Raw genomic sequence first — 13,303 nt, 5'->3', positions numbered from 1 at the left:
CATGTGACCAACATCCAAAGAGTTTACTAGAGTCACTAATCTAGTTCACATCACTATGTGATTAATACTCAATGAGTTCTGGGTTTGATCATGTTATGCTTGTGAGAGAGGTTGTAGTCAACGGGTCTTGTCATATTCAGATCCCTATGTATTTCGCAAAACTTTATATCGTAGATGCTGCTACCACGTTCCACTTGGAGCCATTCCAAATTATTGCTCCATTATACGTATCCGGTATCTCTACTCAGAGCTATCCGGATAGGTATTAAGCTTGCATCGACGTAACTCTTTATGTCGAACTCTTTATCACCTCCATAACTGAGAAACATTTCCTTATTCCTCTAAGGGTAATTTTGACTGCTATCTGGTGATCCAAAACTAGATCACCTTTGTACCCTCTTGCCAGACATGTGGCAAGGCACACATCAGGTGCGGTACTCAGCATGGCATACCGTATAGGGCCTATGACAAGAGCATAGGGGACGACCTTCGTCCTTCCTCTTTCTTCTGCCGTGGTCAATCTTTGAGTCTTACTCAACTTCACACCTTACAACTCAGGTAAGAACCCCTTCTTTGACTGATCTATTTTGAATTTCTTCAAGAACATGTCAAGGTGTGCGTTCTTTGAAAGTATCATCAGGCGTCTTGATCTATCTCTATAGATCTTGATGCCCAATTTGTAAGCAGCTTTATCCAGGTCTTCCTTTGAAAACACTCTTCAAACAACCGTTTATACTTTCCTAAAATTCTACATTATTTCGGATCAACAATATGTCATCCACACATACTTATCAGAAATGTTGTAGTGCTCCCACTCACTTTCTTGTAAATACAAGTTTCTAGCAAACATTGTATAAGCCTAAAAGCTTTGATCACTCCATCAAAGCATATATTCCGACTCCGGGATGCTTGCTCTAGTCCATAGAAGGATCGCTGGAGCCAGCATACCTTTTAGCATCCTTAGAATCGACAAAACCTTTTATTGTATCACATACAACTTTTTCTTACGAAAACTGGTAAGAAAACTTGTTTTGACATCCATCCGTTAGATTTCATAATCGAAAAATACAACTAATGCTAACATGATTCCGACGAACTTAAGCATCGCTACGGGTGAGAAATTCTCATCGTAGTCAACTCCTTGAACTTGTGAAAAGACTCTTTTCCATAAGTCGAGCTTCATAGACGGTAACATTACCGCCCACGTCCATCTTCTTCTTAATGATCCATTTATCTCAATGGCTTGCCGATCAATGGGCAAGTCCACCAAAGTCCATACTTTGTTCTGATACATGGATCCTATCTCGGATGTCATGGCTTCTAACCATTTGTTGGAATACGGGCCCACCATCGCTTCTCCATAGCTCGTAGGTTCATTGTTGTTTAACAACATGATATTTAAGACAGGATTACCGTACCACTCAGGAGTAGTACATATCCTTGTCGACCTATGAGGTTCGATAGCAACTTGATCTAAAGCTTCATGATCACTATCATCAACTTCCTCTTCAACAGACGTAGGCGCCACAGAAAACATCTTTCTGTGTCGCATCACTCTCTAGTTGAAGTAAAGGTTCGACAACCTCATCAAGTTCTATCTTCCTCCCACTCAATTCTTTCAAGAGAAACTCCTCGAGAAAGGACCCGTTCTTAGCGACAAACATTTTTCCCTCGGATCTGAGATAGAAGGTATACCCACCTGTCACCTTTGGATATCCTATGAAGATGTGTTTGTCCGCTTTGGGTTCGAGCTTCTCCGGCTGAAGCCTTAAGCATCGCAGCCCCAAACATTAAGAAATGACAACTTTGGTTTCTTGCCAAACCAATGTTCATACGACGTCGTCTCAACGAACTTAGATGGTGTCCTATCTAAAGTGAATGCAGCTATCTCTAACGCATAACCTCAAAATGAAAACGGTAGATTGATAAGAGACATCATAGATCGCACCATATCTCATAGTGTTCGATTACGACGTCCGGACACACCATTACCTTGTGGTGTTCCAGGTGGCTTCAACTGTGAAACAATTCCACAATGTCTTAAGTGATTGCCAAACTCGTAACTCAGAAAATCCCCTTTTGATCAGATCGTAAGAACATGATCTTATTGTTATGATGATTCTTAACTTCACTCTGAAATCGCTTGAACTTTTCAAACATTTCAGACTTGTGCTTCATTAAGTACATATACCTATATCTACCCAAATCGTCAGTGAAGATGAGAAAATAGCGATATCCACCGCATGCTTTAATTCTCATTGGATCACACGCATCAGCATGCATGATTTCCAACAAATCACTTGCCCATTTCATTGTACCTGAAAATGGGGTCTTAGTCATCCTGCCCATGAGGCATGGCTCGCATGTGTCAAGTGATTCAAAATCAAGTGACTCCAAACATCCATCGACATGGAGTTTCTTCATGCATCTTACGCCAATATGACCTAAGCGGCAGTGCCATGAGAAAGTGGTACTATCATTATTAACTCTACATCTTTTGGCGTGAACATGTGTATTACCACGACTGAGATTCAATGAACCATTCACATAGGGCGCATGACCATGAAAGGTATCATTCATGTAAACAGAATAACCATTATTCTCTAATTTAAATGAATAACCGTATTGCAATGAACATGATCTAATCATATTCATGCTCAACATAGACACCTGATAACATTTATCTAGGTTCAATACTAATCCCGAAGGCAGATGGAGCGTGCGATGGTGATCTCATCAACTTTGGAACACTTCCAACACACGTCGTCACCTCGCCCTTAGCCAGTCTCCGTTTAGTCCGTAGCTTTTGCTTCAAGTCACCAATAATAGCAACTGAACCGGTATCCAATACCCAGGTGCTACCAGGAGTACTAGTGAGGTACACATTAATAACACGTATATACTTTGTTGAAGTTGCCAGCCTTCTTATCTACCATGCATTTGGGGTAATTCCGCTACCAGTGACCGTTCCCCTCACAATAGAAGCACTCAGTCTCAGGTTTGGGTTCAACCTTGGGTTCCTTCACTGGAGCGGCAACTGGTTTGCCATCCATGAAGTTTCCCTTCTAGCCCTTGCCCTTCTTGAAACCAGTGGTCTTGTTAAACCATCAACACTTGATGCTCCTTCTTTGATTTCTACCTTTTGCGGTCTTAAGCACCGCGAACAACTCCGGGATCAACTCCATCCCTTGCATGTCATAGTTCATCACGAAGATCTAGTAGCTTAGTGATAGTGGCTAGAGAACTCTATCAATCACTATCTTATCTGGAAGTTTAACTCCCACTTGATTTAAGTGATTGTAGCACCCAGACATTCTGAGCACATGCTCATTAGCTGAGCTATTCTCCTCCATCTTGTTGGCAAAAGAACTTGTCAGAGGTCTCACACCTCTCAACACGGGCATGAGCCTGAAATCCCAATTTCAGCTCTTGGAACAAATGTTCTATGGCGTTCAAAACGTCATTGGAATCCCGATTCTAAGCCGTAAAGTATGGTGCACTAAACTATCATGTAGTCATCAAGATGTGTCTGTCAGGTGTTCACAACATCCACAGACGACGTTGTAGGGGTTTGCACATCGAGCGGTGCATCAAAGACGTAAGCCTTCTGTGTAGCAGTGAGGACACTCCTCGGACTACGGACCTAGTCCGCATCATTGCTTACAATATCTTTCAACTTAATCTTTCTCTAGGAACGTATTGAAACAGGGAGCTACAACGTGAGCTATTTATCTACAACATATTTGCGAAGACAATTTAGACTATGTTCATGATAATTGAGTTCATCTAATCAAATTATTTAATGAACTCCCACTCAGATAGACATCCCTCTAGTCATCTAAGTGAAACATGATCCGAATCGACTAGGCCGTGTCCGATCATCACGTGAGACGGACTAGTCATCAACGGTGAACATCTCATGTTGATCGTATCTTCTATACGACTCATGTTCGACCTTTCGGTCTTTCGTGTTCCAAGGCCATGTCTGTACATGCTAGGCTCGTCAAGTCAACCTAAGTGTTTCGCATGTGTCCCGAGGCCATGTTGTACATGCTAGGCTCGTCAACACCCGTTGTATTCGAACGTTAGAATCTATCACACCCGATCATTACATGGTGCTTCGAAACAACGAACCTTCGCAACGGTGCATAGTTAGGGGGAACACTTTTCTTGAAATTTTAGTGAGGGATCATCTTATTTAAGCTACCGTCGTTCTAAGCAAATAAGATGTAAAACATGATAAACATCACATGCAATCAAATAGTGACATGATATGGCCAATATCATTTTGCTCCTTTTGATCTCCATCTTCGGGGCTCCATGATCATCGTTGTCACCGGCATGACACCATGATCTCCATCATCATGATCTCCATCATCGTGTCTTCTTAAAGTTGTCTCGTCATCCATTACTTCTACTACTATGGCTAACACTTTAGCAATAAAGTAATTACATGACGTTTATGTTGACACGCAGGTCATAAATAAATTAAGACAACTCCTATGGCTCCTGCCGGTTGTCATACTTATCGACATGCAACTCGTGATTCCTATTACAAGAACATGATCAATCTCATACATCACATATATCATTCATCACATCCTTTTGGCCATATCACATCACAAGGCATATGCTGCAAAAACAAGTTAGACGTTCTCTAATTGTTGTTGCAAGTTTTTACGTGGATGCTATAGGTTTCTAGCAAGAACGTTTCTTACCTACGCCAAAACCACAACGTGATATGCCAATTTCTATTTACCCTTCATAAGGACCCTTTTCGTCGAATCCGATCCGAGTAAAGTGGGAGAGACAGACACCCGCTAGCCACCTTATGCAACTAGTGCATGTCAGTCGGTGGAACCAGTCTCACGTAAAAGTACGTGTAAGGTCGGTCCGGCCGCTTCATCCCACGATGCCGCCGAATCAAGATAAGACTAGTAATGGTAAGTAAATTGACAAAATCGATGCCCACAACTACTTTGTGTTCTACTCGTGCATAGAAACTACGCATAGACCTAGCTCTGATACCACTATTGGGGATCGTAGTAGAAATTTAAAATTTTCTACGCATCACCAAGATCAATCTATGGAGTAATCTAGCAACAAGGGGAAGGATAGTGCACCTACATATCCTTGTAGATCGCTAAGCGGAAGCGTTCAAGTGAACGGGGTTGATGGAGTCGTACTCGTCGTGATCCAAATCACCGATGATCCTTGCGCCGAACGGACGGCACCTCCGCGTTCAACACACGTGCAGCCCGGTGACGTCTCCTACGCCTTGATCCATCAAGGGGAGAAGGAGAGGTTGGGGAAGACTCCATCCAGCAGCAGCACGACGGCATGGTGGTGAAGGAGGAGCGTGGCAATCCTGCAGGGCTTCGCCAAGCACCGCGGGAGAAGAGGAGGACTTGGGAGAGGGGGAGGGCTACGCCAGAACTTGGGTGCGGTTGCCCTCCCACCCCCACATATATATAGGTGCAAGGGAGAGGGGGGCCGGCCCCCTCAGATCCAATCTGAGGAGGGGGCGGCGGCCAGGGGGGTTGCCTTGCCCCCCAAGGCAAGGGGGCGCCCCCCCTTTAGGGTTCCCCAAACCCTAGGGGGGAGGCACCCAGCCCACTAAGGGGCTGGTCCCTCTCCACACACAGCCCATAGGGCCCTCCGGGGCAGGTGGACCCTGCCGGTGGACCCCCGGAACCCCTCCAGTGGTCCCGGTACAATACCGGTAACCCCCCCGAATTATTCCGGTGACCGTATGATGACTTCCCATATATAAATCTTTACCTCCGGACTATTCCGGAACTCCTCGTGACGTCCGGGATCTCATCCGAGACTCCGAACAACATTCGGTGACCACGTACATACTTTCCCTATAACCCTAGCGTCATCGAACCTTAAGTGTGTAGACCCTAGGGGTTCGGGAGTCATGCAGACATGGCCGAGACAACTCTTCGGTCAATAACCAATAGTGGGATCTGGATACCCATGTTGGCTCCCACATGCTCCACGATGATCTCATCGGATGAACCACGATGTCAAGGATTCAATCAATCCCGTATACAATTCCCTTTGTCCATCGGTACGATACTTGCCCGAGATTCGATCGTCGGTATCCTGATACCTTGTTCAATCTCGTTACCGGCAAATCTCTTTACTCGTTCCGTAACACATCATCCCGTGATCAACTCCTTGATCACATTGTGCACATTATGATGATGTCCTACCGAGTGGGCCCAGAGATACCTCTCCGTTTACACGGAGTGACAAATCCCAGTCTCGATTCGTGCCAACCCAACAGACACTTTTGGAGATACCTGTAGTGAACCTTTATAGCCACCCAGTTACGTTGTGACGTTTGGTACACCCAAAGCATTCCTACGGTATCCGGGAGTTGCACAATCTCATGGTCTAAGGAAATGATACTTGACATTAGAAAAGCTTTAGCATACGAACTACACGATCTTTGTGCTAGGCTTAGGATTGGGTCTTGTCCATTACATCATTCTCCTAATGATGTGATCCCGTTATCAACGACATCCAATGTCCATGGTCAGGAAACTGTAACCATCTATTGATCAACGAGCTAGTCAACTAGAGGCTTACTAGGGACATGGTGTTTTCTATGTATCCACACATGTATCTGAGTTTCCTATCAATACAATTCTAGCATGGATAATAAACGATTATCATGAACAAGGAAATATAATAATAACCAATTTATTATTGCCTCTAGGGCATATTTCCAACAGCCGGCTGCTCGGCGGGCGTGCTTGGTCATGGCGGCGTGTGTGGTCGCAGTGGCCGGCGGCTTGGCCGGTCGGCGACGGCGGAACATGGCCGATGGCAGCGACGATGTTCTGCCTGGATCCCGGGGCGGCGGCCCTGGAGGGTGGCGGCTCATGAAGCTAGTCCCTATCCAAGGCAGATCTGTGACGACGATCTGCTTTAGATTGGTTCGGATCAGAGACGGTGACGAGTGCGCATGATTCATCTATGCGGCTCTCGCGGCTTGGTGATGCGGGGTGGGAGCCCTCCTCCTAGGCTCCAGTGGTGGCACACTCAGGCTGTGGCCGCTGCGCCAAGGCTCCTACGGTGGCACTGTTGCCGCGGGTGGTCGCCGGATCTAGGCGGCTGGATCTGGGGCTTTGAAAGCGGTCGAGACGGTGCACATGTTGTCGGGTGGATTTCCTTGGACGGATTCGGGTGAAAACCTAGTTTTCGGCCAATGGCTGGAACCGGTGATGACGATGTCCTTATCATCGTTTCCTTCATGAAGGCATCATCGAGGTGAAGCTCCTAACTCCACTCAATACCTCCGGGGGAAACCCTAGATCAACTAATCGGATGCTGGCGACAAGTATGTGTCGTCACCCCCTTGGGGGCAGCATTCTTGGAGGTGCACTCGGCTTCGCGGGACCAGCGGACATCATCTTTGGTGGAGCGGTGCTTCATCCTACACATTGATGGCGACGGATCTCGACGTCGTGGCGCAGTGCAGATTCGGAGTTTGATGTGCGAGGATGGTCTCGCGCAGGAGGACGACCCTGTCTGGCATCGTGGTGGTGTCGATGGCAGAGAGACCTGGCACGGTTGATGCAACAATACAGCTCTGAAGATGGATTAGTGGCAGGTGGCTGCGGCGACCTCATACCCGGCAGGCGTCCTGGTTGAGGAGTTCGCTAGACTGATAGGTTCCCCATACCCGACAGGCGTCCTGGTTGGGACCTTAAGTCTTAGGCTGTGTTTGGTTCAGCTTCTTTTACCAACTTCTGCTTTGAAAAGCCAAAAGCTAACCAAAGGGGTAAATGTTCAAAGCAGCTTTTGAGAATCTGTAGCTTCCCCCTAGTGTAAATTTCAAAGCTGGGGGTACCCTAACTTTTCAGCTTCCAGCTTTTCCACAACAGCTTTTCCACAACAGCTTTTTCAGAATCTGCAGCTCAACCAAACACAGCCTTAGATGTTTAGGTTTGGCTGCGATGTCTGTTTGGTATTAGGCCCAGGCTATCTGCACCCCTTCATCAACTGGATAGGTGTAGCGACAGTTTGTTGCTTAGACGGCGGCCTTAGTCTTACTGTTGTATGACTTTGTAAGGTCTTGTGCGAATAATTAATAAAGTGGTCGTATGCATCGCTCAGATGCAGATGTCGGGGGTCATCCCCCTTTTCAAAAAAAACACCTTCATGAGAGAAGAGCATAAGCGAGTATAGCTCGCGCGCTATCCCCGGACCTACACACTAAATACGACCGGACATCTTTCAAAGCCTCAATGTTAGAGTTTTACCAAAAATCAACATAGAAACTGTACTATGAGGAAACTACAAAAATACTTTGTATCGAAGTAGCTAATCCAGCCCATGTTGTTGAGGATAATGTTCGGCTTCGCTAGCCTACTTGTAGAATGGCATGGCTGTGGTTAATTCAAAAAAATTACTTCTTACCGCTAGTAATAAGTATCTTGAGCCGACCGTGCTAATTGAGTACGGACCTCCAAAAAAGAAGACAAATTTGAACTCAATAATGACAGAAAAAGGAGCATCTTAGAAGAGACGATGGCAACAATCCAACAGGGTTCCTCGAAGGAAACAATGAGATCCAACGGCACGGGGCCTCTTCTTCTTGGCTTCTTCTCCCCGGCAAAACACAATCCAGTTCGTACCGCTGGATAAGTAACGAAAGGTGAAATAGAGAGACAAACGAACATGCATGGTTGTATGTGTGTCATCGATGTACGTGTGTGTTTCTGTCTCCATGTATATACATACATACAACAGTATAATAAGTGTAGGTTAGGCTACCTGTTAGTGTATGGTTGAGCACCTGGGCTTGTTTATTCCGGATGGCGGCTAGCTCTTGGCCCCAACAACTACCAATCGATCGATCCATGAGTTCCTCGATCCGACGAAAATACCCGATTTTGCTATTTGAATGCATGCATGCTGAGACGTTGATGCGTCGCCTGTAAAGTGTAAACGGCAGCCGTCTTCACATGGTCCTAGCTGCCGCGAATATATACCGAATCCGCCATAGATTAGTGCATGTTGATCCAGCAGGAGCCTCCTCAACCAGTTGAAAATTCGGCTGCAGCTGTCGTCTTTGCATAGTTAACTCTGGCTCGTGATCACACGGTCTAGTCTCCTCCTGTACTGGTAGGCTAGGAGTATAAGAGACATGGCGATGTCGATCCGTTTCGTCTCGTCAAGAAACCTCAACGTGCTGCCTGACAGCCTGAGAGAAGCAAGAAAGCAGTAGGCACCACACTCTTGCTCGCTAGCTCCGGTGCTAGCTGCAGATCAGGGAGCGGGGGAGAGAGATGCCCGTGGTGGGGCTCATCCCGTTCGTGTACGCGGCGATCAAGAGGAAGCGGAGGTCGTCGTCAGCGAGGGCGGACCGCTACGCGGAGATCGCCGCCAGCGCCGCCGCTGCGCTGGGGCGGGAGCGCGCGCGCTTCGACGGCGGCGGTGCGTACCTGTCCCAGAGCTGCCATTTCGTCGTGCGTCCACCTTCGCCGCCCGACGAGCTCGGGTTCTCGTACGACGGCGGCGACAGCCGCCCGCCACCAGAGAGTCTCTTGCGGAAGCTTTCCTCGGCAGATCGCTACGAGCTCTTGCTGCCCACGTGCGGGAGGGAGGACGCGCGCTTCGACGGCGGCGGCTACCAGTCCCAGAGCTGCCGGTTCGCGGCCCGTCCTTGGACGGCCGACGAGGTCGGTGTACAATGCGACGGAGGCTCCACTCGCAGCACGCAGCCGGAGGGCGCACCACGCCAGCTGCTTCCTCCGGCCAGCAGCCGAGAGGACCCCCTCCCCACAGACGAGACGAGAGGACGGGATAACGCGCGCTTCGACGGCGGCGGTTATCAGTCTCAGAGCTGCCGGTTCGCCGTGCGTCCTTCGCCGGTCGACGAGCTCACTGTTTCGCGCGACGAAGGCGGCGCGTCCCGCAACCCGCCGGCGCAACCGGAGGGTCTCTCGCGGCAGCTGCTTCTGCCGGCCAGCCGAAAAGACCCCCTCGGCACCGGTGAGACGCGCTGGCGGGAGCGAGAGCACGCTCGCTTGGACGGCGGCGGTCACCAGTCTCAGAGCTGCCGGTTCGCCGCGCGACCTTCGGATGCCTACAAGTTCGAGCTCAGTTTCTCGCATGACGAAGAATACGGCGTCGCCAGTCAGGCGCCGGAGGACCTCTCGCGCAAGCTGCTGTTGCCGGCCGGCCGGAGGGAGCGCGAGGTCTCCAGGTCCCTGAGGTTCAGCAGCAAGCGCGTGTTCGCATGGGTCAGTGGCGCCTAACATGCCTTGTTGCTTTCTGTCGAGCAGTTTGCGTGCAGCTCCAGACCGTTGCGAAACCCGCGGTGAGCTTTGAGTGCTTTGACGTGTCGGGCATCTGAATATATTCGACGCATATTTCAAATTTGGAACAGTTGTTTGATCAATGTGTCTATATTTTTTATTTTAAAAATGTGTCTACACTTTTTTTTTATTTCGTGATGGTCCACAAAAGAAAATGGTTGAAGAGTGACTAGGACGCCAGCATAAGAATCGGAGGAGCACGTAAACAAACGTTGTTTACTAACAGTGATATCTCCAGTCCATCAGAGTTTAAGTGTTGGTGCTCGCATTTATCTTGAATTTATTTCAGAATTTTCAGTGATGCGCGTTTAATGAGATACGATGTCTCGGTCGACTACAAGGCGCCTACGGTGACTTTCGTAAAATCTTAAGATAATATGCCGGTTCAATTTTTCGGAGGTGATTATATGAGTAGGGTGTGTATGCGCGCGTTAATAGGGGTGGGTGTATGTATGTATATATAAACGGCTGCATCTGTACAGTGTTAAATAAAAAGCTCGACAATGTGGAGACTCATTTTTAGTTAATTTTTTTGTTTGTAAATATAAATATGGGCCTAATATTATACGCGAGCAAAATGATGAATGTGCTTAGAGATGCAGCCCTATGCTAGAGAGCATACGCCATTTTTCGACAAGGGTGGATTTTATTGACTTAAAATAAATCATGGATACAAAATACAATGAGTACACATCCGATTTCTACATAGTTAAAATGTACACATCCAACATTAATACACGTAAAAATACATCGACAAATAGCAAAATCATATAAGACTCCTGCTCTTTCTTTCTCTTGTGGATACCCACCCACAGAAAAGTTAGTACCTTACTTGTTCTTGAGCTGGTCAACTATGTCCTCCGTAGTGAAGACTCCTTTATTTCTTCATCATCTTCAAAGTCTCCCATTGTAGCATCATAACATGGAAGAAACCCTTGAGCAATATCGGAATGGCCCTAGAGAGAACCCCATTCTTTCAAGAAAGTTCTAATTAATCTATACCTACTATTAAAGAGAATAGGTATTTTTGGTTTGGTTTAGTCCTTTTCGTTTGGTTTGAGTGCACGCTAAGTGACCTGATCCAGATACTTGTACGTTGATGGGCCTTTTATGGGCTTTTATAGAGACCGCGAAAAATAATTAGGTCAAAATAAATCAATATTGTCGAAATTGATCACAGGAACTCCTATCTGGATGTTTTATGTAACAACCAACGACCTATACGCCATTCACATTTACTAATCTCAACTCGTTCTAAATATATGAGTGGCAGTCCTCGTGTATAGGGCGAGCTAATTAAAGGAAGGACTTGAGGTAAAAAATATAGCATAATTAAAAAAAGATTTGTAGGCTTTAATGTGTTGGACTACTAAATTAGAAAATGAATAATTTGATTCCCGACTAAAACGGGTGAGGACGTCATGGTAACTAAAGGAAGAATTTTACTTAAATGGAATCAGTGGAAGATTATGCCCGGCAAAGAAAATATAACACGGCTAAATTGCATCGTATTTTTTTATGTTCATTTTATAGAAGGATGCTATGAGACATTATGCTTGAACAAAATATCATTCTTTTCCCATTGCAACGCATGGGCATATGTGCTAGTTATGTCAAAAATAAATAAGGAAAATAGGAGTAAGCGAGTAGGGTCAACAAGATTCTAAACGAATACCACAAGTGACGGAACCGACGATGATGAAGAGATAAGGGGCGAAGGATATTTTTTCTATTATTCCAATTCTTATTTATTGGAGCCGTTTAGCCTCCAGGCCGCGCTCTACCTCCATGTCGTGCTCTGTCGCCTCCCGCTCGGCTGCCAGCAACCGCCCCCACACATAGAGGTGTTGTCGCTCCTCCTCCCCCTCCTCGGTCGCACCCTGCCAAACGGGCGGGCACAACACGTAGATGGGAAGCACTCTCGTCCGCTGGTAGACCTTGGACCCGAGCGTGGGCGCGGGTGGTGGCGGTGTGTTGGCCTCGATGCCGGCCGCCGAGTCCGCCAGTGCCTTCTCAAGACCAGGCCACCTGGCCATCTCCTCGTGCTCAGACTCCCCGAGCGCCCTTCGTGTCAGTCTCCTTGAGGGCCGCCTGGAACACGGCCTCCTCCTCTACGTGCTCTTGCTTCACCACCATCGGCGGTGGTGGAGCGCGGGCATCCATCTGGACGATCCCCTCGCGGCGCACATCGTGCTCTGTGGTGAACCGGACGTCCCAGTTCGGGGAGTCCGCCATGTAGGCTGGGTCTGACGCGCAGGCGAGAAGGCAGCACGATGGTTGCGGATCTCGGCCGCACGCGCGCGCTCGGACTGCGGTACCGCCAGCACCGGAATCATGCTGGGGTCGAGGTGCCAGCCGTGTGAGAGGTTGATGTCCGACCACGACAGAGGGGTGCGGTGCTCACAATGGTAGTGTGCCCGGCGCATGGGGAGGTATAACCGATCGCGCTCGTGTCACAGTCGCATCCGCCCCCTGCCACCCTGATGTCTACTACACAACTTTATTCTTATATACGTTGTTGGGCCTCCAAGTGCAGAGTTTTGTAGGACAATAAAAAATTTCCCTCAAGTGGATGATCTAAGGTTTATCAATCCATGGGAGGCATAGGATGAAGATGGTCTCTCTCAAACAACACTGCAATCAAATACAAGAAATCTTTTGTGTCCCCGATACACCCAATACAATGGTAAATTATATAGGTGCACTAGTTCGGCGAAGAGATGGTGATACAAGTGTAGTATGGATAGTAGATATAGGTTTTTGTTATATGAAATAATAAAAACAGTAAGGTAGCAAGTAACAAAAGTGAGCACAAACGGTATTGCAATGCTTGAAAACAAGGCCTAGGGTTCATACTTTCACTAGTGCAATCTCTCAACAGTGCTAACATAACTGAATCATATAACAATCCCTCAGCGTGTGATACGTCCATTTTGCATCATGCTTTTATATCGATTTTTATT

General features: G+C 47.3%; 1 protein-coding gene across 1 annotated transcript; it reads left to right on the top strand.

The window, feature by feature from the left end:
• Positions 1-9,077: 9,077 nt before the first annotated feature.
• Positions 9,078-10,423, top strand: LOC125556409 (uncharacterized). The gene has a single exon (XM_048719149.2). It carries the CDS (start codon positions 9,309-9,311, stop codon positions 10,278-10,280), a length of 972 nt encoding a protein of 323 aa, XP_048575106.1. The 5' UTR covers positions 9,078-9,308; the 3' UTR covers positions 10,281-10,423.
• Positions 10,424-13,303: the final 2,880 nt, after the last annotated feature.

Source organism: Triticum urartu, chromosome 5A (genome assembly GCF_056163025.1).
Source record: "Triticum urartu cultivar PI428250 chromosome 5A, HENAU_Tu73, whole genome shotgun sequence".
Taxonomy (NCBI): domain Eukaryota; kingdom Viridiplantae; phylum Streptophyta; class Magnoliopsida; order Poales; family Poaceae; genus Triticum; species Triticum urartu.
This window is presented reverse-complemented; position numbering and strand designations above follow the sequence as displayed.